At 40.1% G+C, this 15214-nt stretch overlaps 3 protein-coding genes across 3 annotated transcripts; 2 read left to right on the forward strand and 1 right to left on the reverse strand.

Moving 5' to 3' along the window:
- Window positions 1-275: 275 nt before the first annotated feature.
- Window positions 276-2790, forward strand: LOC129587741 (pre-mRNA-splicing factor Syf2-like). The gene is made up of 5 exons (XM_055481624.1): window positions 276-759; window positions 1114-1239; window positions 1751-1962; window positions 2080-2178; window positions 2267-2790. Exons 1-5 carry the CDS (start codon window positions 544-546, stop codon window positions 2430-2432), a joined length of 819 nt encoding a protein of 272 aa, XP_055337599.1. The 5' UTR covers window positions 276-543; the 3' UTR covers window positions 2433-2790.
- A 2311-nt stretch (window positions 2791-5101) lies between these two features.
- On the reverse strand, window positions 5102-7309 carry LOC129587700 (protein-L-isoaspartate(D-aspartate) O-methyltransferase-like). Its single transcript, XM_055481567.1, has 4 exons — window positions 6783-7309; window positions 6693-6718; window positions 6484-6539; window positions 5102-5910 (listed from the first exon to the last, which is right to left on the reverse strand). Exons 1-4 carry the CDS (start codon window positions 7131-7133, stop codon window positions 5453-5455), a joined length of 891 nt encoding a protein of 296 aa, XP_055337542.1. The 5' UTR covers window positions 7134-7309; the 3' UTR covers window positions 5102-5452.
- Window positions 7310-7442: 133 nt separating this feature from the next.
- On the forward strand, window positions 7443-8236 carry LOC129587701 (uncharacterized). The gene is made up of 3 exons (XM_055481568.1): window positions 7443-7779; window positions 7923-7963; window positions 8099-8236. Exons 1-3 carry the CDS (start codon window positions 7625-7627, stop codon window positions 8233-8235), a joined length of 333 nt encoding a protein of 110 aa, XP_055337543.1. The 5' UTR covers window positions 7443-7624; the 3' UTR covers window position 8236.
- The last annotated feature ends 6978 nt before the right edge of the window (window positions 8237-15214 follow it).

The following is a 15214-nucleotide window of genomic DNA, read 5'->3' on the forward strand; positions in this document are numbered from 1 at the left end:
AAAAACAATACCATATAAGTAACCGCGAAGAAGTCACAGCCTATGTAATGCATTCCGTGTAAGAAAAATTACAATAAGGTTATAAGAATAAAATCTGAGCATTTACGAAAAACTATTCGTAAATTTCTGACAAAGAAAATCAAAACGACGTCAGGAATTCTTGGTATTACGACGGCTAAAACATACACTGCCTTACGACCAAAGGGATGGCGGTTACGGTTTTCCTTCACCATACAGGCTGAAACATATGCCCCTCTGAAACCGCAGTCAAAAAATGTTGATCTGCAAACTTGAAATCCTAAATTTTAATTCTTACAGTAGCTTCAGGTTTTCCACCTTTTTATAAGTTTTTGGATTTGAATAAGATCTTTGACATAGAAATATTATTTTAGTGCGCATTGATAACAGATTCAGGAACTGACTATCCTGCGCCGTAATCCGTGGCGATACTAGCCAATAACACCACTGTTACACTTATCCAGTCGTCGAACGATTTCGACAAGTTCGTGATCATCCTGTTTTAGTGTGTTGCTTCTTGTTTCCATGATGGAGTCTGTTGATGATTCTTCATATCGTGACGAACATGATGTGGAATCAGTGGAGACTGGTCAGAGTGTCCATCCCGTGGAAAACACTAATGTGGATGACGACATTGGGAAGGAAGAAGCCACCTCTTCGCAGGGAACATCTTCTGGTTCTTGTGCGAAAACCAAACACGAGGAGCGCATGAGAAAGCTGCGGGCACTTCACATGAAGCGGGTACGAATTTACAATCGCATAATTACTCTGTCAGCTACGCCGTGCGTTTCGCTTCATCGGTTTCTGCTCACTGTTGGTGTTAGTTGAATATCACAGGCTTGAATTTCACGTCTGTGAGGGTGATAATTCAGTTTTACATGGCCAACATGTGGTCCTTTATGGCTTTATGCGATTACAGCGCATTTGGTGGTTTCGACTGGTTTGTTTAACTGGTACTCTGCTTCCATAATTCTATGTTCAAAACTTTTTTTCGTTGGTATTTCGTGCAGCCTGCGACATCGGTGCTTATCTTCAGATTTTAGTATGGTGTCTACAAATCGTTCTTTATCTGGTTGTATCACTTGTGTGTTTTAGAATGAGGCGAGGAGCTTGAATCATAAAGATGTGGTTGCTGAAGATTATCAGAGAAAACTCCCGAAGAACTGGGAGGCAAAGCGCGCTCGAATGGAATGGAAACTGGACGATGAAGAGAAACGAAAGGTATGAAATGTAATTTGCCCGTAGTGTAAAGTTTAAACTGACATTTATAGAATTGGTGAAAGTGTGATAAGTTGATAACTGATCGCGGGATTTTGTAAGATGGGTTTTCGTTAGTTAATAGCCATTCTATAGACTGCAGGGTGAATATTTCTGGACATGAGAACGTTTTATATTAACTTTCTCACAAAGGGGAAAATTTTCACATCGCGTTTTGGTTTATTATCGTTGCGTTGTTCAGTGCTAAATTGGAACCGTCGCATTTTGATGCCGTATTTTGTCAAAGTTGATCGTGGAGGTTTTATACCACTACTGAGTGCGAACGGTGAATTGTACTGCACTTCATTTTCTGATACCTTATGAGTTATCTTATTAGCGAGCGCATAAATTTGTTGTGGGCAGTATGCAGTTGTCATTTATTCACTTGTCAGTAGATGCATATTTTACATTACACATTGTGTCTGGTTAATTAATGGAAGTCGTCGTTTCTTACACGGTTTTATTTATTATACAGGATGCAGAAGAACAAGGCGAAGATTATGACCGTCTGAGAATGCTGGATGTTACCGCAGCGGAAGCCAGTGCCATGGATGCCAAGAAGAGGCGGAAGAAGAATCCCGATATGGGTTTCTCTACATTCGAAGACGCAACGATAAGGCAGTACGATAGCCTTACGAGGAACATCAAACCGAATTTCAAGAAATATGAGCAACAAAAGGAAGAACTGTACGATGCACGGTTTACTTCCATTTATTTTTTAGAATGCCCTTGTAAATTAATTATTATTGTTTCACCACGGACGGCGCTCCACTACGATCCTGACTTGTTTCGTATTTTTGTTAGGGGCGATAAATTTTATGCATCGGCCAGCACGATACTACATGACGAAGTTAAGGATAGTCCAGAAGCCATTGAACGTTTAGTGGACGATGTAAAACACCAGTACGTGCATGTTGGAGCTACCGAAACTTGCATTTTGTGAAGTGAGAATACATACTGTAACCTGAGTCTGTCTGAATGATGATTTTAGAGCGGAAAGAAGGGCCAAGTTCAGTCGGCGGCGTGCATACAATCCTGAATCTGAGATCGATTATATCAACGAAAAGAATATGAACTTCAATAAGAAACTGGAAAGATTTTACGGACAGTACACGTCGGAGACGAAGCAGAATTTGGAAAGAGGAACGGCGGTTTGATTTGTCTGATGGTCATTGGGCGAAGCTACTGTACATTGATGATTACCTGTGGAATAGGCGTACTTATCGTGCTTTGAAGTTTGAATGATGGTTCACATTCGAAACGACTTTTTATTAACTGAGCATCATGAAAGATATAAACAAGGCATTAGTAAAAAATAATTTTTCTTTGGCGAACATCTGGTATGACAGCAGAATTTTGATGAGTACTTACAACTCAGTTCTTGGAATTCGTATGAAGATATTGTTGCTTATTTTTAATAATCTGACTTATGTCTACAGTTTTCTTGTTGGACAGTGGGCGTACTGTGACGGACTACAATTATGTACAATATTCTCCAGTGTTTTGCAAATTAATTGCTATCGATAATCAAAAAGAGAAACTTACTACAAAGTGCACGATAAGTACAACCTACACTCTGCATATACGCACCTTGATTAAGTACTAACCTGACCCTTCGGAGCCGGTAAGATTTTAGTGAAAGCCTCCAGTAAAATGTTTCTTAATAATTTTACAGTACTTCTTTTGTTTGTCAAACTTTTTGTTAAAGTTTTATAAGGAAAACTGGAAAATAATCATTATCTACGTAAAATTTCTTGTTCATTGTGCTTTGTCCGCTTATCGGTTGGCCAACTCGCGGATAGGAAAATAACCACCACACGCGCTCGATGATACTTTTATCGATTTTCTTCCGGTTTCGCCGTTGTTTTCACGAACGCTGCAACATCTGAAATCTGCTGCTGAAATCCTAGAGTACGTAGCTGCTAATTTTGAATTCATTTTCTCTTGAAAATTGTAATATCAAAAACTAAATGTTATGAAACGGCTAAAATATTTTACTGTTTATAATATCTGTATAATAATTACGTTGTTCTGACACGATAATACTCGTAATACTGTAGTTATCCGTATTTTTTATCAACCGTAGCTTTTCACTGACCTCAGACAGATTCGATTTCAAGTTTTTTCCCTAATTTGAAATTTCAACGCCTTCAACTTAGCGACAACTGAGTTTATTTCGTGCCAGCATAACTGCTTAAAACGCACTCCAAAAACTATAAAATGGAATGTGCTCAAATCAGGAGAAAAAGCATTACAATACTACGAGCACAGTGCTCAATACAGCAGCTGACATTAAAGCTATACACTTCTACAACGAGATCGCTTTGGAGAAAAACTCGCCACGTCCAAAACAACAATTTCACAGATGTGCCCCATGTTCCACAATCATCAGAGCTCATCACTCGAAAAACTTAAAAACTGAGAACTGTACAGGCGATAAAATAAAAACCGAGAAACGGGTTTGCCGTTCCACCATGCAAAAAACGTACATCAAAAAGGACGAAGCCGCATACCACTCACGACCCCTCCATTCTCATCCCATGAACATAATAACATAAATAATGGCGGCAGAAAACATCCAGGAAATCCCAATCAATCCAGTCATACGCAGATAGTCCAGGTAGCTCAAATCGTCCATCGATCGCTGCAGTCGTCCGTAAAAAGAACGCTCGTCCAAATACTCCCTGTGCAGCGTCGTCCATTCCTTCACGTCGTTCTGTCCTTCATCTGCCTTTTGGTCGGAGTTCTTTCCATTGGATTCTTGTGGGGTTTTGCGCGATTTAGCCATTTTAAAGTGTCGACGGTCACGCAGTACAGAAACAGAGTACTATAAATGATTGGCGTTTTAAGAGAGCCTACAAGTTTATCAGTCTTCAAACTTTTAAGTTTACCAGTGTTCAAAATTTTAAAGTGCACCCAGCTGATCGGCGGTCAGTACTTCGACTGCACAACCCGGGCGCAATACTGGTGCTTACATAAAATAAGCAATACATAACAATAAATTATAAGCACTACTTTATGCGGATGTATGCGGAATTCCGTAGAGGAACGTGCTTACGGCTTAATTATGACAAGAACTTACTTGAAAGTTGAAACCTACAATGAACAATGTGTTGACAAGGTTTCCGATCGTCCACGGTGCCCAGTTATTACAGCACAACAACTGGTAAACCTGGAGGTCCCTGAGTTATAAGCGGATGTTTATTTGCAAATAGGTAGTTGCGGTAGTAAAAATTAAGAATTAAGCGATTATCAAAAATTTAGCAATCGGAATCTCATGGAATGATGAAGCAAACAAAAATCGTACGCCACTCACGCCAACGCTGCCCAGAGGCGTAGCGAGCAGTCAAATTCCGAGCACATACAGTAGGCTGTACGAGTATGACTAAATGTTTCCAAATTAATTGTTTTCTGCACCCGGCTGACAAAATTACAATTTCAATTTGGGTATGACCCAAAAGACTGAATTTCACATCAACAACAAGAACAAAAAAACCTTGTTATCGGGAAAAATGTTTTAAATATTATGATTCATGATGGCAAAAAGCAAAGGAAAGCAAAGGAACCACTCTAGTACGAGTACAGTAATAAGTTTCTTACTTTCTATAAACTGTGCAAATAGTGATCTGCCTTTTACATTTTCTATTATGTAAAATTGTGCTAGTGTAGAAATTTCCTGATATTATGTAAGTCGTGTAATTATATACAAAGTTCGAATTAAAATTTTATAAGCCATTGTTGGCTTGTTGTTGATTTTGTTGTTGTTGTTGGCTTGTTGAGACCTCAGCCTTCTGAACATTGCTACCATCCGTAAACAACAAAAAAATTACGCATACCACTATTTTTATTATGATCAATAACAAAATAACTGCAAAACAATCGCGAAAGCGCCGCATGTCTATAAATCTGCAAACCTTACAGTTTAAAAGGCCCCTGGGATTTAAAGGGTACGAGTAAGTAATAAAAACGACAGTAGGAGAATTCCTGCGTTCGTTTACAAATAATATATACAATTGTACACAGAGCACCATTTGTTGTACTGTTGTACAAGGTGAAACATACGAGGTGAAACGTCAAGACAAAGCCAGAACCCTTCTACAAAATTTATGAACGTAAAGGCCGTCTTAGCCTTACATAAATCGATCACAACATGCAGCCCACTGATCCCAGTGGAAGTCTACACCTCATCCTTAGCCGAAGGCCACTGGTGCTTGGCACTGGTCAGCGGCACATACATCACTCCCATGAGGTTCTTGGACGTTACTGTTCCATCCTGGGCTTTATCAATCTGCTGCAGTTCTTGAGCTCCACCTTCTGGTCCGACGGGTACGATCATGCGGCCCCCTGGCTTCAACTGATCCAGCAATTCCTGCGGCACTTTGGCCGCGGCCGCACCCACATGGATGGCATCATATGGACCGTCTGCCGCATATCCCTTGCGACCATCGCCCGTGACCAGCTTAATGCGTCCGGAATCTAGGAGGTCGGCGTCGTCTTTCTTTATGTTTTCACGGGAAAGATTAGTCAGTTCTGGCAGATGATCGATGCCGACGACTTTCCCGGAACGTCCAACCATATGGGCCATGGCCGCAGTTAAATAACCGGACCCGCATCCGACATCCAGTGCATTATTACCTGAAGGAAAGGGATATTAGGACACCTGCTACTTACTTGAATGCAGCAGCCAGCAGCACACTTCTTCTAGTACTATGTAAACTTCTTGACGAAAGTCAGTAATTTCGTAAGCAAATTTCGTAAGCAATATAAATCAAACTCAAAACACCAGCAAGGGAACAGCAAACATCAAATATGAAATATGAATAACACCCGACGACTTTGATGGACTACAAAGAATTACCGCCGCACTGAATGGGATGAGCAATATGACGTAGTCAGCGGAAATTCCCACGCTCATGTCTATACAGTGCATTGTACAGTTTACCCCTACAACATGCCTGGGAAGCGTATTACTGCGTAAACCAACGTCCAACAGTATTTTATTTTTGATTATTTCAAAATTAATGGTCTGTAGTTCTCTGTCTTCGCTCCATTACTGCAGTGCAGTAATGGAGCGAAGTTAATTTTTACATTCGTCTTTTAACAACTTTGTTACAACAGTCTGCAAATACTTCAAAATCTAAAGACGCTAATAAAAGCTGCTATTTATTACTCACAGACGAAATTAACAAAAAGCAAGTTTTCGCCTACCTTCTTTTAGTTGGTCTACAAGCAGCTCAAGCGCCGATGCATGCATGTGAGGAGCACTGCAAGTAACCTTCAGTAAATGCTACTTCGAAATAAAACGAAAGTACAAAGCAAAACCCTTTTGGCCTTTCAAAATTATTAAAATTCACATCCTACAAATCGCGGGATACGACAAAAAGACAAGAACATAATTCTACTGCTCGACAATTTACCTTATAGTTACTCCGAATCCGATGCTCTGGAAATGCAGAAAATTATAAATAGGCTACCAAAACGTAGTAAAACTTCATTTCGAAATTCACCTGTGGGGCGTCCATGTAAGGATGCGTTTGGACGTAATTTTTCCTATCCACCTTCATCATGGCTGCCTGGACGCGATCACTTTTGAAGATGCCATACTGCTTCAGCGATTCAATCAGCTCCTGATTGTTGCGTCCTTGCGATCTCCAAGCCATAGTAAAAACGTTTCTTGAAAAACTCAGTAAAGCAGACACCATGAAAAGGTGCCACAGAAGACAATCAAAACGGGAGAAACAATTACCACGAATAAGGATCGGAAGCAAACGAATGGGAAATCTTGTGCGACGCTTCTTTTCCACAGCGTCTGGGCCATAGAGCCCCCAAACAGTATACTGCCATGCCGTATACGGCATACTGTACGGCAAAACAGTACGTAACCGTAGTAGAAAAAATTACTGTATCGAGAATGCCGTACGTAACAGTAGCAGATTTTATTACGGCAGCTGCAGTACAGTAAAATATTTTGGTTACGGTATAAAACGGCCAAAATAGGCTCATCCAGAAATTCTGAATAAAATTCCGTGCGCGCTATTAAAATCAATGGTAACTGTTTAATAGAATAAATACATCCATATAGAATAAATACATCCATAGTAGCACCAACAATACACAATTAACAGGCAGCTGTACCTCACGGAACTGCCATAACTGCAGAGTAACCGCCGGTCGCATGCCTTCCGCCTTTTACTTCTGCATCGTGACTTTGTCCAGCTTGTGGTGTGCGCTTTGCAGTCGTAGCTTACAGATTGTAGTGAACAAAAAACAACTGCAGTACTTTGTTTTGAGCTTGACGTTAACAGTAGCGCGCTGACATGTTCTGTCTTCCTTCGAATGTTTGTCAAAAATGAGTGCTAAAAGTAATTCGAAGAAACCTACTCTCGAAATCACCATTTCTGAAAATGAAGAGGACACCGATTCTGAAAGTGCCAAAAAGACTGCCGATCAAGAACCCAAGAAAAAGAAGCGACGCACTCTGCCAGAATCACAGGAAAAAGAACTGTAAGAGCTCTTGAGTACTTCTACTAAAACGTTTGGATGTTTAAAATTTTAAGATTCGACACATCGTATTCGTAAGAAATGACATACTGGTTATTACTACTCTATACACATGCTGATGCCCAAATAATATTTAACATTTTCAGAAATCGCTCGCCAAAAGAAATTGAGGTCGATATCAAAGCAGGTAAAGAACAGGCGGATGAAGTGAGCCGATATCTTAATTTGCCCAGAACACCGGCCGACGATGACATACTGGGTTTTTGGAAGTCGAAGGAAACTCAATTGCCGGCGTTGACGGCCATGGCATTTTCTGTTTTAGGCGTACCTGCAAGCAGTACCGCTGCTGAGAGGCTGTTCAGCCAAAGCGGCTACATGATCAATAATCGGCGCACGAGCCTTGACACGGAAACAGTGGATGATTTGCTGTTTGTGAAGTGGAATGCAAATAAAATCTAGGCTACCGTAAAACTGCAGTACCGTACAGTATTCGGGCCGCTTAAAAATTTGCCGTAGCCGTAAAGTTATGAAAACATGCTGCAGTAGTAGTGCCGTAGCAGTAGCACAAGAATGGTAATGCCGTACGTAGCCGTACGAAAAAACAGTACTGTTTGGGGGCTCTACTGGGCCAGCTGCTGATTGTGGTGAGTCCATCAAAATGCAACGCTAGACGGTAATTTCGCGCACGGAAACAATTCTCTGTAGAAACCGGAAACAGCACGAGTTTCAGTTTAGAGCTCTTTTCAAAAGAGTTGCTTTCCAGTCAGTAATACATCCCCCACACTTCGGTAGCTTGATTGCAAAGTTTTGTCGCAGTCTTACGAAATCATTCCAGCGTTCTGGAAACGATATGAAAATTCTAGGAAGGGCTGGTAAATCACAACAGACCAGACTGCACATGGTCTATATATACAGTACTGTATCAACATCTGTTACGCGCGCGTCGCACTCCACGTTCTTGTACGCCCTGGTTACGCGTTAATGCGTGTCTGGAAGCCACCGGAAGTCTCCCCCTGTAGTAGAGCACTTGCTTATGTTTTTGTCAGATCGTATCGGCGCAAAAACAAACGATTGCGATCAGGCTGGTAATGTTACTACGAGTAGTTTGCAAATAATTGTTTATCCACGTAATTTCGATCATATGCATCACACTAATTCTGCGACAAAAAAGAAAAGCCACTTCCACTGAAATAATATTACATTGATATTATCTTTACATAAAATTAATCCATAAAATCCGTAGTAATTATCTTTCCATAGCACTAACTGATAAGTACAAGCTGAGCACGGATGAATATTGGCTTACGACTATTTAAAATTACGTCGTATCTTCGTGTGTTGGATTGTGTTGCAAAGTCAGAATGGCAAAGCCAGACAGGCTACAGCTACTTATTTAGGATGGTTAATTGCCGGCGGTGAGAATTGTGGGTTGTTGACCTTTTGCCCTAATGTTTTTTGGTTCATGGTTCGGCTGCTAAGTTTATGCTTATTCTGCTGAATTCTACTGAATCTGAGAAGCTGTTGTAGTGGTTTATCAGTGGGCGAAGTGATTGGTTAAGTGTTCACTCAGCCAGGGGAGCACAAGAAACGCAGAGGCGAAGCCGAAAATTTTTCTTGTTCAAATTTGTAAAGCTCGTGGCAACAGAGCTGCCCATCTTAGCCCTATGGCATCCATGGTAACAAGCTTTTCAGTGACCACTGGGCCTACGGCGATCGCAATGGCGAAAGGACAAGAGTCTAAGAACACTCCCCGCACTGGAAGGATTTTTATTCAATTTAAAGCAAAAAAATCGATTGATTAGAAGCGGAGATCACGCGTTACAATCAGGAGAGGCCGAAGGTCTGCAAGAGATGTTTAGTATTCATATAACAAGCTGAGCACGGATGAATATTGGCTTACGACTAGGTACTGTGAATAAGTGAGTTAGGATTTGTTGTTACTACCAGTCGCAGAATAACGTCGTAGTATTACTGTTTAGTGAACTGGGCTGCAAGATTGACCGAACTGTTGATACAGCTCAGTGCATTGGGCCGCAAGGTGCGACAGTGTCACAGTGATCAAGTGAAATAGTGCAAGCAGTGATCAAGTGAAATAACAGTGTACTTGAGTTAACAGAGCCCATTTAGCCCAGTAATAACAGCTTGGTGACCAGTGGACTACCATGGCATCCATGGTAACAAGCTTTCAAGTGACCAGTGGGCCTACCGCGATCGCGATGGCGAAAGGTCAAGAGTCTAAGAACACTCCCCACACTGGGGGGATTCTTGTGCAATTTGAAGCAGAAAAATCGACTGAGTAGAAACGGAGATCACCCGTTACATTCAAGAGAAGCCGAAGGTCTGCAAGAGATGTTTAGTATTCATATAACTACGAGAACATGCAATGCACAAAATTCAGAAAAAGTTCGGTGAATGCATAAAGGAATTCGGAATGAATAACGTTGGACTTGCTTCGCACATTGTAGTGTCGGACCACTGTCGGTTTTACATCTGACATGTCAAAGACCGTGTATCTGTATTTTGAGTCCTTGACCATGCACTGGCTAGTAAACAGTAAACACATTGTTCGGCATTCGAACAAACGAAGATACATGTACTGATATACACATCTTACAGTACAAAATTTCATTCAGCATTTCATGTTATTTTACTGCAACGTTAGACTATAAACCTTGTGAAAATCAATGAGAACAATTTTTAGTATAGTAATTAATGTAAAAGAACTACAATATCTTGTTCTTGAGTAATTGGTGGAAAGATATAGAGATGTACAGTAAATTATTACTCAAGCCAAATTATGATGACTTGTACTATAGTTACAAGTTATAAGAACAACAGATACTGAAGTATATGAAGGCTCTATAAATTTTGAAATTTAATGCATTCAACAAATTTTATCGTAGTTTTAGTCTTCGCTTTAGCAGAAAAGTTCTTAGCAGTATAACAAAATGGTACCTGTATACCAATTTAATTTTTACCCCGTTAATATCTATATTTCAGAAACGCACTCGCCCCAAATGACGACCGCGTTTACTGGAGAAACTCGAAGAAAACAAATTGACGCAATTTAGGGTCAAATTTTCGTTTTCAGTCTGATTTACCGGTCGTACCGTACAAACAGATACAATACAGTCAGTCGAATGGTTTATTAACACAAAATAACCGATCTTCTGTAAATTGCGGTAAAATATTCCACCTGGAAATGGGAAAAACACCTGGAAATACCATGCATGATGCAAGTATTTACCGCTTTGGTTTCCACAAATTGCATGTTCCACGAAAAAAAGGTACATGCTAACGTATACGGACAGCATGTCAAGCTGGATTCTGGAAAAATTTCACTAAATTCACATCCGAAGCAGTATCGCGAGTTCGCAACGAAGTTTAATTTAATTTGTTTCATTGTGCTTTGTAGTCGACCTTTTCAGTAGCAATTTACTTTAGAAAAGCCATAAGATGATTAAGTACTTCTTAACGATGGTTGTGGTTCGGCTGTAAGGACCACCTACGTGAGCGCACTGGTCAGTTGGCCCGCATGCGTCGGTATTTTGCCATTGACAATGTCTTTTTAAACGCTACACTGGTAGGTTTTCAAAGTTAACTAGGTGCAAAATTTAATCCGATTAGTGCCACTTCCATAATGATTTATGATCGGAGCATTTATCAAACGTTCGTCACTGTTCAATAACAACCAACGTTTACTCCAAAATACAATGAATGTATAATTATATATACCCGACTTTTGTACAGCTGGAAATTGACCATGGCGCTAATATCTTCGAATAGCAAAAACTATCTGATATAAAAGTATTATGGACCGTCTGTTGCTCTGTACAACAGTGCGAAATGGAGCGCTTTTTTGCTGTAGATAAGAAGAAATTAAAATTCTGGAAGGCGGAAAATAAAGATTACAAAACTGTAAAGGCCGGGTGCATCATGACACTTGACGGAATTAGCTGAACAATCTCCGATGGCCCATTCAGAATATGGCGAACTTGACTGTCCACTTTCTGCAGATTTCTACCCGATTGACATTTTTACCAACCAGATGCGAAGAGGTCATTTTGCAGATTCAAGGAGGCGAAACCAATACGTCATGCTAAGCTCATATATATTTGATTTTCGGATTACGATTTCATGGTCACCGATCTGCAATAAACCGACCCTTTTAAATAATTTCCTACTACGTACGCCGTACTATGGCATATCCAGTAAAATTCAGAAATTCGACATACGGCAGGGGAAGCAAGAGTGAGATACAGTAGCAATGTGCAAGAGGATTATGTTTTATGTATAAATTAATGGGATCTTACACCTACATTTTAATCAAACATACGAACTTATGGTTAGTATAATGGCAATTGTACTGTCAGTACTCGTACTGAAGAGTACAGAAAATTCACTGAATCACAACGAGTATTCTAGTCTTAGATGTGTATGAGCTTATACATAATCGTTCTGTGAATTTAAGGTTTTATTCGGCAAAGGTCAGGTAATATTAGAAAAAAGCTTCCATGCGCAGTGGATATTGTTTTAAATGATATGATTTGTGGGAATTAAAATTACCTAGTTAGCTGAATGAGCCATATGCATATATGTGCTTATTGTTAATTGTATTTATACGAGTAAATAATACAAGATATCGACAGCAGCAGATCGCGGTGCGTCTAAATTCTAATTGGCTTATCCTAATTCCTTGTGAGTTAAGCAACTTCCGGCCGATTACATACTGCCATTATGACAGCGAAATCCGCTGATTACTATCGGTCTATCATACGGAACAGGAAACTGCTTCGTAACGTGTACCGGGTCATCTTCCCGTGGCGCCATCCGACCATAGTCTCGAGCTCATTTCCGTTAATTTATTATGTAGTTTCAAACAATTTCATTAGCGATATGTTTCGCGCTACCATTAGTTTGTTATCAAGTTTACTTACAAACTGTCTTATCGTATATCGTAAATACCAGTCATAGCGTCGATACGAATACTGTACTGTATTTGTAAAGAAGGCATCGTACTCGTAGATCACAAAAGTTTTGTGGTATTCGTATTTGTGTTCTTATAATCCTTGCAGGCCAGCAGCTATTGTGTCAATTAGGAGACGTCGGGAAGTTTCATATCTGTAAAGTTTCTGCAGCTATTCCGCAAAGTGACTTTAGCTCGATACCGTTAATATCCCTATTTGTTACGCTGATCATAATGTTTTGCTTTGAGCCTCCACGCGATAAGCCAGAAATTTTATTTTTAATCTGATATGTAGGTAACACTGCCAGACGTAAAAATTATGTCATATTTTCGTTACGAACTGCGAAGGGATAAATCGGGATATTCGGCTTCTATTAAACGTCACAAGATTCAACGATTCACAGCACAGAGGTCGATAATGCAGTAGCATACACATACCTACATCAAATTTTGTACCTGGCTACAATTATTTCTATAACTGCGCAGGCATTAGTACAAAGCGCGAAAATTATGTCCAATTTTGTGATGGAAAAGGGTTCTTGTTTTAACTTTATCAGCACATGTAGACCAATCTTTCGTCAGCAGCAGTTAAAATTAGAGGAAAAAGCAAACCATATTGAAGCCGTATATATATATCTGTACATTATTGCTCGTGATCAGATGGGTCTTCAGCTACAACTATGTTAGCGGAGCAAGTAACAAAAAATTAAAAAAGAGCCATGAATTATTAATTATAAAACTACGACAAATGGTTCAGTTAGTATAGTAGAGCTGAGGCTTTCCGGTCATCTCACAAAATGCTCGAAAAACGTGAAGTTCCAGTCATTTATGACGCTATGCATTGCCGACAACGCGCGGCCTGGCGTTGTATACGGCACCCAGCGTGGTAATACTTCCAAAAACCTTGGCTTTTCTCTCATCTGCCGGTGGTTCCCCGAATTGAGGTAATTACCTGCCAGGTTCCTCGATGCGCTGGTGGAAGTTGGCGCTCACAGCTGGATTGGTAAGATCACCCGCCAGTGTGGCGAGTTTTTTCACTATAGAGCACGCTGAGCATAACAGTGACATTGCTATCACCTGTTGTTCACCAGTGCGTAAGCATACTGGGCACGCAAAACGTTTCCCGCCAATGTTGTACATGGCTGTGCGCGATTCCATCGGTAAGCCGGCTACATTTGGAAAACTTTTTCCTCTAGACACGCCGTCATCGTACCCCGGGAAACTTCCTGTCATCTCGGCGTGGGAGTAATTAATCAGTTACCACGCCGTTGCTTTAAAATGTCATACTGTTATGTACACGCGGCTAGAGGACAAAGGCACACCTAGTGCAAAATAATGTGACCTTAATTGTAATTTGTAAGGTGTACATGTTATGACAAGCGTTTAGTGCGGTATGTGCCGGTTGGCGTATGATTCACCGGCAATTAGCTGAGCACCTTGATGTACAAATGTATCTTTGTACTAGAAATTGGTTCGATAATCCCATATTTATCTTTCGTCATTATGATTTAAATAGCTGGACGATGCAAAGTGATTTAATTTGTCAGTATTACGCATTTCTAGCTAATATCCGTCTATATTTGGGTCGCTACTGATTGGGATGTTTGCGTTGTTTACAGAACCGTAAATAAAGTTGCTAAACACCTCTGCCTGCATTAAGCCGATATTTATGTAAATAACTGCAAATGCCCTCGAAAAATACTGGCGGATATCTCTTTAAGTACACTGAATCATTTTGGGTGGTTCCCTTTAGATATGTTACTAACGCGACTGATAATTAAGTGGATAGTGGCCACATTGTTGTAAATATACATAGTCTTAAATGTGCGTCGACAATTTTCCATAAATTTACAGGCTTGTTACAAAGTTATATGGCATTTTCCGCAATGAAGTCTGGAATGTTTGGTAAAAATCATACCAAGTGACCCGTGGTTATCGTCTCAGTGAACGAATTTTATTTTGACAGGAAACGGAATGCGTGTAGCGAAATTATCCGGAGAAAAAAATGCAAAGTTTTGTATAACAAGACCGATGCCAAACTCTTAAAAGTTGTAACATTTACTTTGTACTTAGCTTGAGGATAACATGAGGATAACATCGTAATATGCATAATACCGCTCAACTATTTTTTTGTTCTCAAGTATTTTTCATAAACCTTAACTTGTCATGCTGGACAGCTGCAGCTGGAGCCACTTTCCATCTTTCAAAGGTGCCTTATGAATTATATATATTCATGGGCACTGATATCGATAGAAAGTTAAGATTGTTATAATTGATCAGGCAGTATTAAACGATCTAAACATTTTAAATTAAAATTTTGTCAAAATGCACAGCCATTTTTTTTCAGTTTTACGGACAGGATTTTATGTAGTTTGGTTATCGCCAGTGCAATACTTTTCAGTTACAGTAGAAAGGTTCAACTTATGATGTCGGGACTTGGAATATGGCGTCATGCAAAGTTGCGGTGAAACT

The sequence above is a fragment of the Paramacrobiotus metropolitanus genome, unplaced genomic scaffold (assembly GCF_019649055.1).
Source record: "Paramacrobiotus metropolitanus isolate TYO unplaced genomic scaffold, Prichtersi_v1.0 Parri_scaffold0000026, whole genome shotgun sequence".
NCBI classification, from domain to species: Eukaryota; Metazoa; Tardigrada; class Eutardigrada; order Parachela; family Macrobiotidae; genus Paramacrobiotus; species Paramacrobiotus metropolitanus.

What these genes read in the sequence shown, in the direction of transcription:
- LOC129587741 (XM_055481624.1), top strand. Translation starts at nt 544, where the DNA reads ATGATGGAGTCTGTTGATGATTCTTCATATCGTGACGAACATGATGTG. An exon ending in ACGATGAAGAGAAACGAAAG is followed by an intron (nt 1,240 to 1,750) that starts GTATGAAATGTA and finishes TTTATTATACAG; the next exon opens with GATGCAGAAGAACAAGGCGA. An exon ending in GTGGACGATGTAAAACACCA is followed by an intron (nt 2,179 to 2,266) that starts GTACGTGCATGT and finishes TGATGATTTTAG; the next exon opens with AGCGGAAAGAAGGGCCAAGT.
- LOC129587700 (XM_055481567.1), bottom strand. Translation starts at nt 7,133, where the DNA reads ATGCCGTATACGGCATGGCAGTATACTGTTTGGGGGCTCTATGGCCCA. An exon ending in GGATTCGGAGTAACTATAAG is followed by an intron (nt 6,540 to 6,692) that starts GTAAATTGTCGA and finishes GGTTACTTGCAG; the next exon opens with TGCTCCTCACATGCATGCAT. An exon ending in TGTAGACCAACTAAAAGAAG is followed by an intron (nt 5,911 to 6,483) that starts GTAGGCGAAAAC and finishes CCTTTCCTTCAG; the next exon opens with GTAATAATGCACTGGATGTC.
- LOC129587701 (XM_055481568.1), top strand. Translation starts at nt 7,625, where the DNA reads ATGAGTGCTAAAAGTAATTCGAAGAAACCTACTCTCGAAATCACCATT. An exon ending in GAATCACAGGAAAAAGAACT is followed by an intron (nt 7,780 to 7,922) that starts GTAAGAGCTCTT and finishes TAACATTTTCAG; the next exon opens with AAATCGCTCGCCAAAAGAAA. An exon ending in TGAGGTCGATATCAAAGCAG is followed by an intron (nt 7,964 to 8,098) that starts GTAAAGAACAGG and finishes TTTCTGTTTTAG; the next exon opens with GCGTACCTGCAAGCAGTACC.